Raw genomic sequence first — 22,473 nt, 5'->3', positions numbered from 1 at the left:
GGTTAAAGGTATAGCTCACTCATTTCTCCTCCAAACCTTGTATTGACTTACACATGAGCTTTTGGGGAACACCACATATAAACCATAACACAGTGCTAAAAAGAAATGAGCTATCAAACCAAGAAAAGATGTGGAGGAAACATAGATGTATATAGGTAAGTGAAGGAAGTCAACTTGAATAGGATGCATATTGTATGAGTTCAGCTATATGACATTCTTGAAAAGGCAACACTGGAGAGTCAGTGTAAAGATCAGTGGTTGCTAGAGTGGGGTGATGGGAGGGAAATATGAATAAGCCAAGCACAGAGGATATTTAGGGTAGTGAAACTATTCTGTATGGTCTAATGGTAAAAACGTGTCGTTACATATTTACCAAAACTCACAGAATGTACAACATCAAGAATAAACCCTAATGTTAACTGTGGACTTTGGGAGAAAATGATGTGTCAGTGTAGGGTCATCAGTTATAACAAACAAGCCATTCTGTGGTGATATTGAAGGGCAGAGCTCTGTATGTGAAGGGGCAGGAGAAACACGAGTACCCTCCCTGTGAACTTTGTCTTGAATTTTGCTGCAAACCCAAAACTGCCAGGGGTGCACAGAACTGTAATCCCAGCAGTCGAGGCCACAGCCTCAGCAACCTAGTGAGGCCCTAAGAAACTTGCTAAAATCCTGTCTCAAAATAAAAAATAAAAAGGGCTGAAGATGTGGCTCAGTGGTTAAGTGCCCCTTGATTCAATCCCCAGTAAAAAACAAAACAAAAGCAGATAAACAGACAGACAAAAAAAAAAAAAAAAAACACTGTTCTTAAAAAAATAAGTCTATAAATTAAGGAATTGAAATTTAAAAACACAAGTAAAAAGTTTGAAACTATACTTACCTCCCAGTCTATACAAAAAATTCCTGTCACAAAAAAATACAAAAACTTGTGATAGGAAGATTTGGCCTGGGAGTTATGATTTGCCAACTAGACTTTACGTATTTCTGTCTACTTAATATTTCTACAAGGCTGAATAATATGATTACAGATTTAACACATTCTCAAACTGAAACTCTTGATCTCTTCCCTCCAAGCCAGCCTCTTTATTTGTTTTACGGTTTTCAGTTAAGGCACAACAGTCTATACAGTTAGCTAACACTGGACTTAAAGTACCAGGGCAGCGAGGAAACTTGTCTGGTTTATTTTCATATCCACAATGCCAAAAATGGTGCCTAGAACATTAGGCTTAGAAAAGATTGGCTGATGTACAAATATGAAACAATAAGCCCCACTATATATAATTATAATGCACCAATAAAGTAAAACTAAAACTTCAGAAAAATTTGGGGAGTGGGTGCATTTCCTTGCCTTCAGTTTTCTCATTCGCCATATTTAGGTTATATTTGTTGACAATAGTAAGAAGTGGAAAGAGGTCTGAGAAGGACAGATAATAGAAATGAAATGCCCCATGTGATACCTGGTATACAGTCAGAAGTGTGTAAATACTGGAAGTAAACATAGAAGTTAGGACTATTGTGAAGTAGATTTTTTTTTCACAGAATTAACAATACTAACAATGGCAGCTCCCTTGTTTATTCTATAAAATATACCAGGAATTATTCTAAGCATTTTATCTGGGTTATCTAATTTACCCTTACACAAACTCTATGAAAACAGGTAGCAGTAATCTATTTCTTTATAAGATGATGCTAAAAACAAACATGCCAATAACTTATCCATGTTTCCATGGCAGACTCCAAAGCCGGACTTTTGCTGCCAATCCCTATAAAGTAAATGCAAGGAATTCCCCAAAATGAATATGGAATTGGATATTAATGATGTATTTTTTCATACGAGGACTTATTTCACAGCTTTCTTCAATGAAATTAGACACGTTCAGGCCACTGCTCCTACAACACTTAGCATTATTACACCAGAGCTTGATAATTCCATTTGGCTCCTTTCTTCTCTCTCTGTTCAAACACCTAGCAGAGACACAGTTTTAGTATCCCCTATAAATGAACATTGGTATCAACTCCAATCATCCTTTTAGAGAACTTCCACCCTTGGATGTCTGTATTTTGAAGTAATATTTCCTATTTGGTCATGATAGCATTTTAAGAAACTAGCTCCCTTACGGAGAAGCCCAGCTTCATTAGTAAAACTCTTTGGGATGAAACCTGCCTTCTTCATCACACTTGAAAGAGCACTGGTTATAAAAGTAAGTCTTAATAATTAATTTGGCTTTTCTTTTAACCTGTAATGACCTTCATGTTTCATTATATTTTAATTGCTGAGACTGCTGCTTTGTCTTAATGTTAGAAACTATCAAAAATATGTTCTTCTTTTTCGAATGATTAGCCACATTTTTAAAGGTGATGTAAGTATATATAATTTATCTTTACATTTTGTTAAATAATGTATTTTATTAATTTAAACATAATGAAGAAAACTAGGTTGGAAAAGACTAGCTGACAGAACTGTTAATCTCAGAGCTTTGAAATATCAGAATCATATTAACAAAGAAAAGGCCAAAAAAGAAAAGGAAGTTTGCTCATAGGATATGAAAGGACCACTTTTTTTAATAATTAAAAATTATTTTGCCACTTTCTCCCATAAAATCAGGCATCCCCAACTAAGTGCTCCTACAGCAATCCATGCCTACCACAATCTTAGCATCAGTTACACCTTAGCTTAATAGTTCTATTTGTCTCTTTTCTTTCTCTACTTGAGCACCTAGCTCAAATATTTGATCCATCGTTCTTCCTTATGTCCTGAAATCATAATTATACACATGCATTTTCTCAGTCCTTAAAGCAGTCTTTTAAGATAGATATTATTTTATACAGCTAAGAACACTAAGGCACATAAAATCGAGTAGTTTTCTCAAGCACATTCTGCCAGCAAGTATAGGAATCAGGATTTGAACTCAGAAAGACCTAGAATTCTTAAGCTAAGGTCACTGGGCAATGCAGGCAGTTTGGAGCCCAGGAGGTTGAATCTAGTTGGAGGGTATCCTGGGGATGATGGCTCTTGCTAAGTTTTGTATAGGAGGTGAACTTAGAGTTGGATCTTAAAGAACAGGAGGATTTTTACATATGGAGATTGAAGTAGAAGGTGGGCCTTCAAGAGAAAAAGGTATTGCTTGTGTGGAATATGGTGGACTGTTGGCTTTCCCAAAAGGGCCAGAAGGCCTCAGAATTGGAAAGTAGCTTTTAAAAGTCAGGATGGGGCACATCATGAGGGTTTCTGAACACAAAAACAAATTTTTGAACTATCTGATTTATGAAGAACTTCTGAATTCTAACCAGTATTGCTCAGGAGGAGCGCTCCAACAGAAATACTTATGAACATTTCCCAACATGATAGAGGCATTTAGAAAGCACAAGTCATAGGTTTATTATCCTTACTTATCCTTACTTGAGTTTCTATTCCCCTAAAACTAAGGCACAGAGCATGGGTAATTTGGAAAATCCTTTTGCTTTAAACATGGGCACCACCTTGTGGATAAACAATCCTTAGCATGATGGTTTTGGAAAAGAAAAACAAAACTTAAATTGAGAGCAATTTCTAGATCTTATGTTTCATGGATCCATTTACAAGAATTCTCTTATACAGAAAGACTTCATGCAAGTGGTTTCATGTCTCTTGACTATTTAATTTGAAAGTTATTTTTGCTGTTGTATTCAATTTATTTGATGGCATAAATTCAAAATTGTGATAATTTACCATTTTACTATGTTATATGAAAAAAAAAAAGAATACCAAAGAAAGAAAGTATAAAGAAAAGGAAAACTGTGTTCATTTATTCTTTTAAGTGATATTAGACCACATCTAATTTTCAGGTGCATGAGTGTTGGTGCTTGCAAAAGTGATTGTGTTCATGTGTGCTCGTGTGCATGTGTGTTTAATAAAAACATTAGTTGTCTGACTTTAATATGCTAAAATCCCTCAGCCTACTTTCCACAAACTCAGAAGAAAGTAAATTCAAACTCTCTTGAAGCAAGCAATGAGGAAGATAGCTATGAAGATACCAACTCATTTTCTCATGGGCAAAGAAAAAAAAGTCATTGACTTACTGTAGCTACTAAAGACAATCTCCATCATCAGCTAATCTAAAGCAAGGGAAAATAGGAGAGAAAAATGAAGAGAGAAAGAAGAAGATAGAGCCTCGTGATAATAAAGTTGAGCTGAAGAAGAAAGGACAGGGATGTCAGGGTCTGTCTGTGGTCCCTGTGCTATCTGAGTCCTGCCTTGCTCTCCCAGAGCTTGACCAGGCAAGATCTGAATGCTGACCTAGGTGGCCCACATCATCCCCTGTGCAGAATCTCATCTCAAGTCCTACTCTCCTCCCCTTTCACAAATTTCTGGCCCCACATCCTGCCTAAATACATTGTGGAGACCAGGGGCCCCAGACTTCTTCCAGTTTAGAGGTTCTTAATTAGAGATTGTGCAAATCAGCTATCACTACCAACTCTCCTTAAGTTGATAATTAGGTGACATGATTGAACAAAGTATTCAAAAGTGCATCCAGCCAGGAAAGCAACTGAACCACTTTATGCCTGAATTCTGACGTAATAACTCACACTGGGAATTGTCACCTGACCAAACCTACTAGCCAGTCTTATCCCCAGTTGGCCAAAATTAGTGCAGTCTCAGCATTTGGTGTGGAGATGAGCTGAGGACATCTTGTCCAGATAATGGGATTGTCACCTCCCTAGATAGCACTGTTCAACTCTTTCTGACAAGCACAACCCCCTGTATTCTGCCACCTGAGGGCCAGGTGTAGGTGGGTGGGTGGGAGGAAATTCTCTGTACAAATGGACCAGTGGACAAGAGGCATTTATTCCCCACCTAAGTCTGCTCCTAGTTGCATCAAAACTGTTTACAAATCTGGAAAAAGCTCCAGCTCTGCCTACATTTCAGTGTCATTGAGGGAAGAGGAATGCCCAGCCTACTTTTTTTTTGTACTGGGGATTGAACTTAAGGGCACTAAACCACTGAGCCATCATATCCCCAGCCCTATTTTGTATTTTATTTAGAGACAGGGTCTCACTGAGTTGCTTAGCATCTCATTTTTTTTTTTTTTTACTGAGGTTTTTTACCTTTGACATTGAGTTCTAGGCCACTTAGTCTTAGGCATCTTGCATTTTCTGGATTTGTATTGTCCACTGTTTATGCCTCTGTTTGAGTTGAGTCCCCCAGACTACTGAGTGACTGGATATGTCAAGCCACCCCCACTCAATACTAGGCTCACAGCTCTCAGGAGGCATCCTCCCTTCCTAACAGAGATGCTTGAGTGACCTCACTTCCCATCTCTCCAGCTTTGAGTGACATGTTGATGGACCTAAGTTTCTGAAAGGATTAAATATAACCTACATTATTTTATAGAAGTTAAATTCAGCTTACCTTAGTTTTCCCTCATGGATGTGCATATATGAGATCCCTTCCTTCTATGAGTTATTTGAGACAGATGGTAGTTAAATCTCCTGTACTGTAAATCATGAGGAAATTGAACCTTTGTTTTTATTCCAAGAAGCCCAAACAAAAATTATATGGAAAACTACATTAGAACAACCAGATACCAAAGAGCAATAGAGCTGAATTTAAAAGACTTCTACAAGTGGGATTTGCGAATGCTGGTCCTGTTTCCCTAACCAGCTATTATGATAGAATTTCTTTCTCCAAACCTTCAGAAGCACTTAGGGATTTTCTGTGTTAAAATGTCTTTTGGAGAAACTTATATTATAAGATGAGAAAGAAACTGGAGAACAAAAATAAGAAACAAAGACCAAAACAATCCCAATATGGGTATCTCATGTGAAGGTGTCTCGCAGTGAGCCTGTTGGATATGTTACACATACTATGGAACATTCATCTTGTCTCTCTGTGATATCTGCCTCTGCGTTTGGTGTTACTGAGCCTTGGAGGTTATCGTGTATGCCAGTTGTGTGAAATAAGCACAACTGACAGGATTTAAAGGCTAAGAGTAACCTTTCTAATCCATCTATTCCCCATTCCCCGCCTTAGGCTATGCCTCTTCTGCAAGACTGTACAACATCCTTGTTCCTCTGACAGGAGCTGTGCTTATTTCCTGAATGTCAGTCAAAACCTCGCTCCTTGAGGAGGTGGAGAAATGCAAGTTTCTCCTTCTGACTGAATGGAAAACAGCTATAAAGAATTTCTAGAATAAGTTGAGCATTTGTATTTTTGCCAACTGTACTTAACTTTTTTGCTTCTTTACTTCAGTAGTTCAGAAATGTAATTTATGTTTAGATTAATTAGTAAAATTAATTTGGAATTAATCATATATGTAAAGATGAATTCATAATTAAATAAACCTTTCCATTGTGAATGATAGCTATTGTGCTATCATTGTTCTAAGTGCAGGGGATACTTAGAAAAAATAGAAGTGCTGGAGCTTGTAGAAACAGGAGATAAATAAATGTGTAATAAGTTAAGAAGTGATAAGCTCTATGAAGAAGACTAAAGCCAAGTTAGGAAACAGAATAACAGGTGTTGGGAAGTGGAGTATTATTTTATATAGGATTGTCAGGGAAGGCCTCTATAATAAGGTAATATCTAAGTATATGTCTGAAGGATGTCAGGAAAGACCATGCTAATATCTTAAGGAAGAGAGGACTGGTTTGGTTGACAAAATTTTAAAAAGGTAATGTGAGTGGCCAAGAGAGAAAGCAGGGCCACTAGTTTAGAGGCCATCATAGTTAAGTCTAGGAGGTAGAGTGGATTGGACTAGAGTGATCATTGCAGTGATTGGATTGTGGACCTGTTTTGAAGACAGAACTGCCAGGAACTCCTGATGGATCAGTTGTGAAGTGTGGGGAAAATAAAGTCAAGAATGACACTGAGGTTTTAACATAAATAAATAGTTTCTGTTTTCTGACATGGTAAGTTTGAGAGAAGAGCCTATTTGGCGGATGGTAGAATGATCAAGAATTCAGTTTGGGGCATGTGGGGTTTGAGCTGCCTGCTGGACATCCATGTGACCAGCTGAGAAGGCAGTTGGGTATTAGAGTCTGGAGTTCAAGGTGTGAGGCTGGGGCAGGAGAAGCAAACTGAAGTGTCATGAGTATGTGGATGGTGTTAAAGCCATAGGATTGCATGAGACCATCCATGGAGTGAAAGGAGAGAGGAAGCAGCAAGTCTGAGAATGGAGCCCTGGGCATCTCCAAAGCAGAGGTTGGGAAGGAGAGTGGCTTATGATATAGAAGAAAGCCAAGAATAAAGGGGCAGAGGAAATCATTCCAAGAAGGTACACAATCACCTTTGTTTAATGGCTGTTTAACTAGGGTAAAATTAATACTAAGAAATGGCCATTGGAGTTGGAAGCGTATACATCACTGATTACCTTGATGAAATCATTTTTTAATGAAACAATGGGAATGAAACTTCCAAGGAACGGGTACAAGGAAAAACAGAGCAGAGCTAATGGCAGCAGGGTATGAGGACAATTTCCTAGAGAGTTTTATAAAGAAGGGGAAGGAATATGGAGGAGCTGTGGCATCAAGGGAAGGGCTTTCTATTTCTCAAGAAAAGAGATATAACAGCATATTTGAATGCCAAAGGGAACTATCATCCAATAGAAGGAGAATAAACAGTGGTGCAAAAAATGAGAGGGAACAATTAAAGGCAGAAGAGGTTGAGATCAAGTGTACAAGTAGAGTGTTGGGGGAAACCAAAACGTGCTGATACAGGTAGCGGTGGGTTGGTAGGTTTGGAGGAAGTCTTTGGAAGGTTAGCATGTAAAAATAAGACAGGGGAATTGGAGGCTCAAGGAAAAAGGAGCACTTATAACATAACAGTGTGGAAGAGTGAATTGGCAACATTAGTGTTGCTCATGCTTCCCTGCACATCAAAACCACGGGGGGTGGGTTTGGGGCTTGTCAAAACACTAGTTAAATCACTTTAAAGGTTTTTGATTGAGTAGATCTCAAAGATACCCAAGAGTTTCCAATTTTTACTGGTTTCCAGAAGATGGTGTGCTGCTGGCCCACAGATGAGAATTTGGGGCCCACTGGGCTGTTGGGATGAGTGGTAGGGGTACCCTTAAAGGCTGTCTGGTGCCTGGAAGTCATCCATGAAAGTGAATTTGTCAGCATGGTTGTATGTCCTTGTCCTGCCCTGTTCCGTGGCTCAAAAGCTATCAGCAGTAGGCAGTTAGTTGGACTAAATCAGTAAAAGAAGCAAAGAATTGATATCACCAGGATACTTGGGAAGGTTTACTTCTCTGTGATGTCTTTGTATGCTGAAAATTCAATGTGTAACTTTTTTATTATAAATAGAAAGGATTAGAGGCTGAGAAAGAGTAAAATGAGAGTTTGCGGTTGAAGTTCAGTGTTGTAGGGCTTAGAAGTAAAATGGAATAATAGCCACCTCTGGCCTCAAGGCAAGGAGAAACTTAAGTCCCTTTCCCTAAAATACCTGTTTACTATGTTGTTTCTATGATCTACTAAAGAGCAAAATTCTGAAATATACTTTGAAAAACTCAATTTCTTTGTATTTTATAAGGTTATGTCACAAACTGAATTTTAAGAGGATTAGAATGTTCTTTGAAAATCTTTATATCCTCCTACAAAAAATAAGCGGTAATGTACTGAGCTTTACACATAGGAAATGAGTATTGGTTGATGCATTAAGGAGAAAACTGGGCTGTTAAGAGTGAGGACCACAGCTCACTAATCAAAACAGAGAGAAAAGAACTGACAATTCAGAACAGTACTGATTCAGATGAGTAGGTTTTGCAGCAATTTAAATTTAGTATATTTACACATTAAGAAGTACTATATAAGATTTTTTTAATGTAGCTGATGATCTTCTTTTTATTGAAAAACAAAACAGATTTTATTGGAACCAGGCGTGATCCAGGACGTCTTAGCAGCTGGCAGTCACCTACAGCTGTTGGAGCTTCTCAACTTATGTTCCCACTATCTTATTCAGGTATGTGAGCTTACCTCCTGACCATGTGCCCTTCACATTCCCTTCCACTGCAGTTGTAAGCTGTCCCCCATCAACTGGAGCCCAATGATAGGTAAAATGTGTGTATGTGTGTCAGGGGTGGCCTGTGGTGGTACAATTTCTCCAGAAAACTCTCCTAAGAGGGCAGCTACAGTTCTTGTGTCTGCAGATGTGAATGTTCCCCTCCATCCTCCTTTCCTGCCCCAGGTCTCCACTACCCTCAGGCAGCAGATTAATTCCGTAACCATGCCCAGGCTTCTCTGTGGGACCCTGGGGTGATGACCCTGGAAACTATCTTGGTTTGAAGTAATGCTGTCTGGTTTTGGAAATAACCACTAATACAAGAAAGTCAAATAGTAACAGTAACATTATAACACAAAAGTCATACATGATTAGTTACCATGTAAAATTCTCAGGTGTAAATGCTGGAGAAGGAACCGGTAAGCTGTACACCCTTGCTTCCCTGATTCACTGGCCCTGTGAGGTTGGCGGGGGGAGAGAGAACGTCCATTCTCTGAGCACCTACTGTGTATTCACAGATGTTTCACATTCCGCCCTCACAACAGTTTTGCACATTTTTAAAAATGAAAAATTAGAGAATTGAAATATACTCTACTTGCTGGGGGTAATTTGACTGGTAAATGGTAGGTCTTCTGATTCCCAAGGCCTGTTTGCCCCTTGGATGAAAACCCTGTTAGGTAGGAAAATATAGGACATCTTAGGCAGCCTCCTGGCTGTGAGACTTTTTTTATTTTACAGAAAGCTAAGAAATAATTTCCTATTTTAGGATTCTTCCATTTCCCCCACTGGTTACACTTTGACTTGCAATTATTACAGCATTACAACAGTAATGAAGATTAATTTTAAAAAACAATAAATCAACACAATTTTATTATCTTCATGCATGTGACATAATATTAGTGAGCAGAAAAATCCTGTTTGTTTTCCTGCCCAATTATTTTATTTTCCTTGCTGATCGTTTTCTCTAATTCTAAATATGTCCTTTATTATTGACTTCTGTTACCCACTAGGTAGTTTACAAAGCTCTTTCTCATGTAGCATCTTATTTCATCTTCCTACCAGTGCTGGGAAATGGGAACCAGTGCTTCCCAGGGAGACAGTGTGAGGAATGTCAGCCATGCTCACCTCAGGAGCAATTCAAACACAGTATATGAAATTTTTATCATTATCTTGGCACATTTAATCTTGACAGTAAATGTTTAACTTTTTTATCTATTTTCCTTCCTTTTCCCCTCAATATTGTTGGGTGGTATGGGAATGTTGTTTCTAATTCCTTTCTGCCAGTAGCAAATGGGAATCATATAGAAAGGTTACAAGACTTTGAAGGTGCGTATTTGACTTGTGAAATTGAAGTTACTTTTATTTGACATTTCTACATCAAATACTGCAACTAGAGTTTTAAGCATCATTGGCTGATTCACTTTTTCCATGGCAGATAATAATCAGTGATGCATGTTGACAAGTTTGATTAGAGTGCTAATTATCATGATGCACATTATAAATGGTGTGTATATACGGTATGTGTGTGTATATCTTTACCAATGATTTCCTGTAAATGGGAATTGCAAATGAACATTAGAATTTTATGTGTATTTTGCTCTGCCCCATTAGAGGAATTTGTTGAGCTCTTCAGTGACTTGTACTCTTTGGGATTGAACTCTTGTGCTTCTTTACTTTGCTGAGGTGGAAATGAAATTAGCACCCAGACATATTTTGTGGCAGTAATTATTCAGGCTTCTTGAACAGTGGTTGAAACTTTCAGTCTTTTCACAAAAATATTTTCATTTTATTTTCTCACATAACTTTACTTTCCCTTTTTAAATTATTATTTTTTAGTTGTTAATGAACCTTTATTTTATTCATGTATTTGTATGCAGTCCTGAGAATCGAACTCAGTGCCTCATACATGTGAGGCAAGGGCTCTCCCACTGAGCCAGGACCCCAGCCCATACTTTCTCTTTTGACCTTCGATTATTGCAAGATCTTGAACTTGTAGAAGGAAACTTAAACTGTATGAGACCAAAACCATGTGTATGTAGAAAACTTACTACTTTAATCTTTTAAAAGTACATGTATATCTTCCTTCTCTCTCAGGATTAAAATTTTTATTGTATTAGTCTGCTTTTATATTTTAAGACAGTCTTAAAGCTGTACATATTTACTGATTTTTGGCAATATTACTCAACTAATTTTGAATTTCATGTGGGACCATTTTGTTAAGTATATGAAAATATTTTTGTTAAAATGAAAAATCCCCAGTGCTTAAAATGTATGAAAAGTTATAGCTTGCTAATCAATAAAAGCTGATATATTTCTCCATTATTATTTGGTACTTTGTTCAAGTAGGGAGTTTTTGAAACTGTTTTCCTCACTAAGATGTCTGGTATTGTTTTGTTGTTCTTAAATTTCCATCTTTTTTGTTTGTTTGTTTGTTTCCCTACTGAAACTGTGAAGGATAGACCCATCTTCTAAGACCCAGTGTTGTTCCCCAGTGCTCATTAAAAGGCATGTCCAGGGAGAACCCTCAGTGGATCTTCCCTGAGCCTTCGTGGCCACCAGCTATTGTCTTGGCCTGAAGCTCCTCTGGATACCTGTAAATATTGCTGCTGCCCTTCCCTGCCCTCTCCCCCACCCCCCAAAATAGAAGAGACATTTTTAGTCCACTCTGCTGATTCCTTTTTCTTGCTCATCCTCTGGCAGGCTGCTGAGGGTAGAAACCCCAAACCCCAAGCCTCAAGAACAGTACCTCTCATGTCAACAAAGGTAGCTATTGAATTAGCTTCCTCGGGCTGTGAGGCCTTCAAACAGGGTCTCAAAGCATATTTGTGGAGACAAGGGAGAGGCCGATATGGCAGGGAGTTGGCCACAACAGTTAAGGGCCACCCAATCCAGTTAAGGGATTTACAAACAACCTTTCAAGTCTGCATTCTTTCTTGCCAGTTTTGCAGTGGGATTCCATAGGACTCTCTCCTGTGTAGCCTGTCATGATAGTATACTAAGACCTTTCCGACTTTTGTCTGCTATTTGAGATTCACAGCCTAGATCCAGTCACAGATACAATGTGAAAGCTTCTTTCTCTTTTCCTTGTTCACTGGGCTTTTCCAGAAAATTTCACCAGAAAGGTGCACCAATTAATTAAAGAACAGTTCCTGCCTTTCAAACAGGTCCTGGTAAAAGGCACAAATGACCTTGCTTTTCGCGTTTGTGTGTTGACATATATTTTATTCACTGTTTTAAATATTGTTAAGGAAACTCTAGAATAACAGTTTTCAGAGTGATAGGCTACAGATATGGATTTCAACATGTCCAATGGTATACTAAGTTTCTCATATAAGTATTACAAACTTTTTGAATCTGGTTTGGTTCTCCAAACTCTGATTTTTTTTCCTAGTCAATTTCTTTTCTTTTTTTTATTTCTTATTTTTTTTTAGTTGTAGTTGGTACAATATCTTTATTTTTTTATTTTTTTAAGAGAGAGAGGGAGGGAGAGAGAGAGAGAGAGAGAGAGAGAGAGAGAGAGAGAGAGAGAATTTTAATATTTTATTTTTTAGTTATCGGCGGACACAACATCTTTGTTTGTATGTGGTGCTGAGGATCGAACCCGGGCAGCACGCATGCCAGACGAGCACGCTACCACTTGAGCCACGTCCCCAGCTCCTCTTTATTTATTTTAAATAAATTGTATTTATTTATTAAAATTGGGTCTTAGAAGAGGGGTCTACCCTTCATACTTCCAGCAGAGAAACAAACAAAAAAGATGGAAATTTGCTGAAGATCAAAACCAGTGCTAACAAGGCAAGTGCTCTACCACTGAGCTACAGCCCCAGCCCCTTTCTAATCAATTTCTAACTAACTATCGAACATCTCCAGCTAAGTATCACATTCAAACTTCATGTATGAAAACCTGCCCTTCTCTATACTGACAGTACATTATTCTGCTTGTTTCCTAAAATCCTGTGATGTTTTAGATGCCTTCCTTACTACCCTATCCAATCAGTCACCAAATTAGGTAGTCTACCTCACAGATGTCTCTCCCACCTCATCCTTTTCTCCAGCACTAAAGTTACTGCCTTTCTTTAAACCCTCACCCTTCTTGCATAAGGGCTACAATTAGGTCATAATATTCTCCTAAGAGATTTGCTTGTTTCTGTACTCTATCCAGGCCAAACCCTAGTCCTTTGAGCATCATTATCTTTCCCAGGAAAGGGAATCAACATTTATAGAGGACCTATCAGTGCTGAGTGTTTGGCAAGGACTCAGCTTTCCATTCTGTTAAGTAACCTCTTAAGGCAGGTAGGTGGTATATTCTTTTTACAGATGGAATAATTTACATGCCTAAAGAAGGTGTTAGTCTTGTTTGGAAACTTCCACCAACCACCCTGATGGAATGGTCACGTACAAAAATTCTCAGTTCTATGTCTCTAGCCAGGCTGATTCCTTCCTAGCCTCATCTCTAGCCATAATGCCTTTCCTAGCCCACTTTGATCTGAACCCTGAGACAGAACTTTCATACGGGACTTGTCATCAGGGGAGAACAGATGGTGGAGATCTTCAGGCTTTCCATCTCCCTTAGAAAATAATAAAGGGCAGGCGTGAGTGGAGAAAATACACACACACACACACACACACACACACACACACCATATCCTGTGCTGATACACAAGGTCATAAGATCAGGAGTATTCAACCCTGGACTCTGTGTTGTATCCCCTGAAAGTGATGCCTTAGGAGCCATATGCTTTACTAAAGATGCCATTTTTTTGTAGTCAGCTTTCTCAAAACAAAACAAAACAAAACAAATGCTTTCTATATTTTGTACCACCTTCCCCAAATAGTATAGGCTATTGCTTGAATAGCTAGTGTTCTTTCTATTCACCAGGTATTACAGCCTTTATAAAGATATGTAACTTGAAAGTGTTAATAAGAAAGAACATCACATAGACTTCCAATAAAACAAAGTAGTGAATTCATAAACTCCCTTTGAAAGGAATGTGCTTCTAATATCTATTCCCAGGCAGCAGGTGGCAGTGTGAATCCACCAGATTTTGGTAGTTAATTTAAAGCAAAAATCAGAAAAAAAATGAAAAGAAAAATTATTTATTTTGCTACATATTAGTCTTCTGACCTAATCAGTAAAAAAGTCATTATTCACACCACACTGGGCAATATGCATTGTAATTTTTAACAAATAATAGGAAACTGTTAATGTGTTCACAGGAAATACAGTTTTGTCTTGGGCTTCTGTGGTCATTTATCACCGCACTTTGTGAAATCACTCATTTGTTCTAATTTGAATGTAAATGACTCTAAGGTTTTACAAATAAGGTGACAGACTCACATAAATGTAATTGCAGGGTTCATCTCCCTCTTTTTATATATCACTCATTAGGTTATGAATTAAATACATCGTATTAAACCAGGGGCATGTCCAATGATGATATTGTAATGGCAAATTACTCTATGCTATTAGAGGTGTATTTTTTATTCATGGACATTAATTTGTCATTAAGCGGCATTAGTTTAGCACTTTTATGTGAAAGACGTGACCTGCAAGAGGAGACGTGCTGCTGGGATGTGAAAGGAAAGTGATGCCAGGGTTGTAGGTAGAGCATTTTATCACTGTAGGGAAAACAGAGAGGGGTGCTTGTTTCATTTGTTTTGTTTTCTACTTTTACAAGCCTGAGAGAAGATCATTTCCCCCAGACTGAAGGCATTGGTCTGTTTACAGTGTGCAGTTTGGATCATCAAGAGAATCCAAACCCAAAGCATTACCCTGAGTACTAATGTACAGGGGATGCTGAGGTGGGCAGCAGTTAGTCTCCTCCTCCATGAATGATGTGTATCCAGCACCCTTGTCTTCATTCAGTTTTACACTCAGGGGACTACAGGAAGAATTGATCATGTTCCCTCCTTAGTGAAGGTACAAAGGTTTAGAGAATGTTTTACATTATTCTTTCATCAGGGTTCTAGGGAATCATTTTGTACTTTAAAAAAAAAAAAGAAGCTGTTGTTATAAACGGTGATTTTACAATTTTTTTAACTAAGAAAATATTTTTCTACTTTCAAGTTTGAGAAGCTCTGGATACTTAAAATCCCTTCACCAAAGCTGAAAGTATCTGAGCCTTGTGTCCTTCTGCTGTGGCATCATTCTTTGCAGGGTGTAAAGTGCTTAGAAAATGGCTCACCACCTCCAGTTATACTGTTTTGCACCAGTTTTTAATCATATCCTTCCCTCGCTTCACATTGTATGAGCTCAGTATGTTCAGTAATCTTCCCTTGCTTGTTAAATATTGAAATTTTGTATTGTAGTAGGAAAAATATATTAGTAGTCTCCCATTGGTTTTGTCCACTGGATACACTTTTTTGAAGTTGGAAATGCTTTCTTTGGGGGTTGAATCTGACACTGAGGCACTTACACAATTTACAGTATTATAATAGAGTATCACCTTTTAACTAAGTAGTACTGCAATGACTTATAGGAGGTTATTTCGCCTAAACAATGTATTATTACAATTTTAATTATTAAACCAACCATATTGCCGAAATACATAATATATAGTGGGTGTTCTGAATAGAATGATTTATCTTCAAGGTTGAGAAGAAGTTATAACTCACACTCATTTTTCTTCAAGGCTAAACCATTTTTTCCTACATTAGAGAAGAAAAATGATTGTACCAAAATATATATTTAATATGCCATAATCAAATACACTAACTGCATGCCATTCCATAGTTCATCAGAGCTGATACCCCTGTGTTTGGAGAAAGTTTGGAAGTATAATGTTTGGAAAATATATTATAAATATAATCTTTTGGATTTTTTAAGTCAGTGGAAATGATCAGGAAGGGTAGAAATGTAATCAGATCTATTAAATCATAGCCAACTACTAATTATTTGTTCTAATCAAGAGTGTTTGCTATCTGGCACGAGTAATCCAGAATATCATATTTGCCAAATATCATTCATATTTGGCTCTGAAATGCATCCTAAGATCTTTAGTAGCCATTTTAGGGCCCCAATTAATTTTTTCATATGCTATTATGTTGACTTTCATTTCCCAAACCCACAGCAAAGGATGCCAGAGGCAGGCTTACTGACTGGGGAAGTCATTTTGGCATTTTAATTTTTTATGTGGAAAATCTAGATCTGATTGTATTTTCTTTGGGAGTTTTTAAAGTCAGGAAGGAAATCTTGAAGGATTTTTCTGATGTTCGTAACTTCTATTCTAACTATTATTAGCTGGGCAATTTTAAAATCACATTCAGCATAATTTTTCTTCTCAAAAATAAAATGTTTTTCTGAGCATGGCAGCACACACTTGTAATCCAAATGACTCAGGAGGCTGAGGCAGGAGGATTGCAAGTTCGATCAACTTCAAGTTCAACAACTTAGTGAGACCCTGAACAACTTAGTGAGACCTTGTCTCAAAACTAAAACATAAAAACGGCTGGGGATGTGGCTCCATACTAAAGCACCCCTGGATTCAATCCTCAGTACCAAATAAAATAAACTAAAATGTTTCCAGTGGTTTATAAAAGCTACAGTTCAGAATCAATAATCAGTCAAACAAGTATCAATTACACTTAATTTCATTATTAGTACTTGGAAATTAGGGGAGGTTAAAAGAAAATCTGTTTCATTTGAGATACTCATTCTCCCACCCACCTTCCACATACAAATAATTCTACTCCTAGTGGAATATCTACTCTCTTAGCTAAGTCTAAACCACCATTTAACTCCTTACTCCAACAGTTTCCTCCTGTGTTTCCTGTGGTTTCAATCTCTCCTCTACGGTCATCTTCTTTCCAGTGTATAAATAGGATCAATAAGGTGGGAGAAATTTTTCTGCTTTTCTCCTTACCACAGCTCTCTCTCATTACAAAACTGAGGCCAGCTTCTTCGTTTCCTGCCTTCTACTAATTCTTTGGCTCTGTTGAACTCAGTCTTCTGCTTTCATTACTCCTTTCCACCAAAGGTCACCAAAGTCTCCTCACTGTTAAACACAGTGAGTCTATTGTTGTATCTTAATGTGACCCCTACAACATTTGAGTCTGGTAGCTCCATTCTCTTCTGCACCTGTCCTTCTTTAGGGTTTCTCCCCCAGTTCTACTCACTTCTTTTCAGTTCTTCCGCAAACTCTTCTCTCTTGAGCTCCTTGAATATCACTCCGGGCTGGGGATTGTGTGCTGGTGCTCATGTCCTCTGCTCACTACCACTCTTCCTTGTGTCTGAGGATTTATTTATCCCCTGTCCTGAGCGTCAGCCCTGAGGTCAGCTGGCATTTCCACTTGGTGTCCCCACATGCACCTCAAGTGTATGCTTCTCTTCCCCTTTTCATCCTTTTAGTTACTCAAAACAGAAATCTTGGCATTGAAAAGGTAAGGTACAGGCACCCTCCTCCATCTCCTGCTTACAGACTAGTTTTCCAGTCGTTTCTTTCTTGTCTCCCTAATGTACCCAAAGATAATGTGCCTTATCATTTCTAAGACAACTGTCTCCTGGATATTCCACAGGAAATTGACCTTCCCAAGTGTGAGCCCAAGCCCCAAACCCAAGAGTCATCCTAGAACCTCCCACCTTCCCTGTGCCCAGACACACCATCTTCAAGACCTTTCAACTCTACCCCTTAACTTTAAATCTTTCTTTCTCTTCCCATTACCACTGCCTTAATCCAGATCTCCATTACTTATTTCCTGGACTAAAAAAACTTCCTGCAAACCAACGAATCTGCCTTCACTCTTATCCTCCTCCAAAATTCTGTTTGATTGATTTTGAAATGTATTTTTTTAATCCATGAAAAATTCCGTTTGATTTTTTTTTTTTAAATAACAACCTGATCATGTCACGCTTTTGCTTAAAATCATTCATTATTTAGTGGTTCACTATAGCCTTCAGGATAAGGTTCTCTTAATTTGACACACAAAGCCTACCTTTATTAGGAAACTTCTTGTCCCTTTAGCTTTACTATGTTTTGACAATTTATTGCTCAGGTGCGGTGCCACAGGCACTGTGAACTTTTTGCATTTGCCAGTACCTAAACCACGTTGCACAAAACCTCCTCCTCTGTGGATTATTTTCCCCTCATATTGTCATCTTCTGAATTGCTACTTAACCTTCAAGTACTTGGCTCACATGTTACTTCTTTTCACATTGCCTAATCGGTTCACCTAGTCGGCATTAGAGTTCTCTCTTCTTTCATTTGAACAGTCTTCTGGGAGGCTGATCACAATGTATTGTGTTGATTTATTTATTTTTCTCTTTGTGATACTAGTGCATCTCCTAAAGTTGTATGAAACTATGCAAGTTACTTACTCTCTTTGCCCCCCAATCCTTATCTGTGACATATATGCAGTATCCTTTATGCAATCTACCCCTTAAGGACATTGAAGGGTTCAATGGTATAGTGCATGCAAAGTTTCCTACAACTCAGTGTCCTACACCAGTAGGTGTCCTGGAAACCAGAGCCAATGTAATGGGATGTTTCACTTGTGCTAATATGCTGAGTCAGCTTTGCTAAACTTCAAAACAGCATTTTTCAGCACACGGTGACTGGGGCCAGAATTATCCATTGTTGATGATGGCTGTGTTGCTATGCTGCTCCCTGCTAGATTTCCAGCTTACTAGAGACGTTCCCAAGGAGCAATATAAAATTATTCATGAGGCTTGGATATTATGCATACAATTGATTATGAAAATGTACCAGTAACCTAATTGTGGAATTCCTCTGTTATACAGCACAAATATATTTAAATAGGCCTTCCAAAACTCTAAGAATTAGAGCCTGCTGCAGATTTTTTTCCTTGTATTTGTTGAATTGCTGCTAATATTTTGTTTTTATTTAATCAAACTGTATCATATGCATATTTATATTTCTATATGAATATGTAGTTACTTATAGTTGTCCCAACATTTACATGTTTGTATACAAATACACCTATTATATATTTATACATACAAAAATACCTGGGTTTACATAATTTTATCATATCACAAATAATCTGGCCTGCATTGTCAATGAAATGCTCTTTTTTTTTCTCCTGTAACAATTAGACATTAGCCCATCAACTCTAAGATGGCATTGAGAACATTTGCAATCCCTGTACATACATGATAAACATGGTAATTTATTTCCCTAAATGATTCATCCCAAGGCTATTAAGAGGCTTGGGCTTTGTTTATTTGTTGGTTTGTTTCAACCTGTTCCAAAGGGCCAGCCCTGCGCCTCACATCCACACCAGTGCCCTTTATGTTGCTTCCTCGACTCCCAGAGTATCACAATCCTTTCCTGCAGCACCAGGTTGGGTACTCACGTAATATGTTGATTTATAAATAGGTTGTAATCCAAATAGGGAACAGGTGGAATCACAACTGGGTATGGTGTCTTGGATATTAATGGCTTGGCTCAGCAGTGGAATTTCTAAAGCTGTATACACTTTTTTTTTTGGTCTTAATTATGCATTCATTAAAAGCTTTTATACCCAACAGAATAAAGTAAATATTTTTTGATCTCCATAGTGTGCTCCCAGACTGTAGATTTGCACAGCAGGGTCTTGATAATCTGAATAAATTGTATTTCCCCAAGGAGTTTATCTTTCAAATAAGGTCATAAAGAAATGCAGCTCCCCCATCTTTAGATTTCTCTGTATGCCTTTTCTGCTATGAGTAATATACAGATAGAAAATCAGAGTATATTATAGTAAAACTTGCTTGTGATCCAATACAGTATCTCAGTCTGTTCTGCTTGATTATCTCTGGTGAAACATTTTTTAAGTACAAAAGAAATGAATGATTTTATAAGACAACTATGATTTTTTGTAGAAAAATGAAGTCCATAATAGACATTCAGTATTTCCTTCTCTTTGCTTGGCCAGTGAATAAAATTGATGGAATAGGCAAAGCTATAGTTTAAGTAATGTCAACAGCATTTTTAAATGGAATAATGATCATGATAGCTGTTGTATGTTGAGCATCTACTATTGGAAGGCAATTTACATACATTTCTAAAGTCCTTTGCATAGATCTGGAATGTAGCATCACTTCTCCCAGTTTTCAGATGAGAAAATTACACTTAGAAAGGGTTTCCACTTGATGAGGCATCTGGATGGGTCAGCTTTAAGTAATGTGCTTTTCCTACCATTCCAAACTGATGCCACTGTGGTACAGCAAAATTGGAACTTTAGCAGTTTAATAGCTATCAGGCTGTGGTTTTGCATGCTGACACACAGCAGCTCTGCTTACTGACACTTTACCATAGAGGCTTGCAGCACTTAACAGATACCTATAACAGATAACTAACTCCAGTAGCAGGAGCAGGTAAGAAACAAAGGAATGGGGACAGAACAATCCCCCTTTAGGCTTAATGCAGTAAAAGTCCCTAAGCTATATGAGCTGAAAGTCCCCAGGTTGTTGACAAACTTGTACCCATATAAGGAATGTAGAATGTACCCTCAAATAGAATTGCACCAACTCCCTTGCCTCAATGTATCCCAAACTTGCTTATGTATAAAAAAATAAAAGCTCTGCTATTCTCTGGGCTCGGAATTTGAGAATTATCCTTCTGGGCTGTGGTGCCACTAATAAAGTATTGCTTCCAGATCTTGGTGTCCTGAGCCTCATTTCCCACTGTACCACCAGCACCATTGTCCCTACAATTCACAACCTAATGAAGGCAATGGAAAATACAAAAATAAAAATCTCAAATAAATGTATACAGTTAGACATATATATTTCAGAGTCATAAAATAATGGGATGGCAATGTACCCAATATTCTTTTGGAGGCTAAAAATAGCATACAGTGTAAAAATTTCTTTCAATAACTTTTTTTCCTCTTTCTAGGCTGCTGTATTTATCTCCAGCGTAGCTAACATTCCAGACATATGCCTTTATCTAAATTTTTAAGTATTGAAATGTTTAATATATTTATTTAATATTTAATAACTGTTTGTTTAAAATACTTAAAATACTTCACTGTTTTTGAGAAGAATCTATGTTTTATTCTATTAAGAAGTAAAAGTTGAAATTTTCTTGCCTTCCCATTGTACATCAATCAAAACTCACCAAGTAGGAACTTTGTGAAGACCAAAGGGAAGGTCTAAAGAAATGAAGAGGCTGCCTGCACCTTGATGCACAGCTGGTGACAATAAGGTCAAACAAATAACACAAGCAGCTAGTGCTATTAAAAGTCAGAAGAGGGGACAGTCCTTCAAGCTGGAGTGGGCTGCCTTTCCAAGAAATGGATCTGATCCTGGGTTGTCCCCAGGAGGGGGAGAGTATTTATTCTCTGTGTGTGTATGTAGAGATATGTACCGGAGATTAAACTCAGGGATACTTGACCACTAAGCCACCTCCTCAGCCCTATTTTGTATTTTATTTAAAGACAAGGTCTCACTGAGTTGCTTAATACCTTACTTTTGCTGAGGCTGGCTTTGAACTCTCGATCCTTCTGCCTCAGCCTCCTGAGCTGCTAGGATTACAGATGTGCACCACTGTGCCTGGCAGAACTTCCCCTTTCTTACGAGCCACTTTCAGTATGTTGAATTATTTTTAAATGCTTTACAGATAATAACCATTAGGGACAAAAGACACTTAAAGTCCTTGTAATACAAAGAAAAATTATAAGACAACTCATTTCCTCCTGAAAATATTTAATTCTCTTTTGACAAACAGAATGGCCATTAGAGTTTTCTGATCATCACTAAATAGCAAAGAAGTAAGGTCCTTTTTCAGCATCTGGAGGGTTCTTTAGCCTTCCCATTGTACATCAATCAAAACTCACCAAGTAGGAACCTTGTGAAGACAAAAGGGAAGGTCTAAAGATCCAGGGTTCTTATGTATCTGGCACCACAAGTGGGCATTCCACCAATTATTTGAAATATCAATATGACCAATTATTTGAAAGACTTGATAACTAGATAGCATCATGAAATAATTTCTTAAGATGAAATCAACACCTGAGACCTTCTTTCTCAGGGAACTGTGGGTGATCTGTTGTTTTGCCCAATCGTGAAGACTGATCTATGTTATTTCTAATAACAAAGAGGAAAACCAGGCTGATATTTTTTCTTCCATGTGAGGTCTCGGAGGGGCCTTACAAGTTGTTATGTTTTCACCCATAATCCAACAAACATTTTTCAGTTATAACATTATGATTAATATTTTTCAGGATTAATGAATCCTAAGATGCAAAACATACTTTTTATTACTGATGGTTCCTGATTTAAGATGATTTGACTTATTATTTTTTTTATTTTATAATGGTATAAAGTGATACACATTTAGTAGAAATCATACTTTGAATTTTGATATTTTCCCTGGGCTGGCAATATGAGGTAAGAAACTGTAGTGATGCTGTAACAAGCAACAAGCAACCGCTCCCAATCTTGAAGGTAAAAAACACAGTATCCTGTGTGGCTGAGCTATAGTATTTGGTAGGTTAAGTGTAGAAATTTACTTTAAACTTATGATATTTTCAGTTTATGATGGATTTGTCAGGAG

The 22,473-nt window shown here is 37.7% G+C and overlaps 1 protein-coding gene across 1 annotated transcript in view; it reads left to right on the top strand.

Moving 5' to 3' along the window:
- The window catches only part of Klhl32 (kelch like family member 32), a 184,823-nt gene that overhangs the window by 98,820 nt on the left and 63,530 nt on the right, over positions 1 to 22,473 (top strand). The window contains exon 6 of the mRNA XM_026392749.2: positions 8,840 to 8,938. Coding sequence (XP_026248534.1) covers positions 8,840 to 8,938 — 99 coding nt within the window. The remainder of the gene's footprint in view (positions 1 to 8,839; positions 8,939 to 22,473) is intronic.

The sequence above is a fragment of the Urocitellus parryii genome, chromosome 8, assembly GCF_045843805.1.
Source record: "Urocitellus parryii isolate mUroPar1 chromosome 8, mUroPar1.hap1, whole genome shotgun sequence".
Lineage (NCBI taxonomy): Eukaryota > Metazoa > Chordata > Mammalia > Rodentia > Sciuridae > Urocitellus > Urocitellus parryii.
Note: the sequence above shows the minus strand (reverse complement) of the source record. Positions and strands in the feature narration are given on the sequence as shown.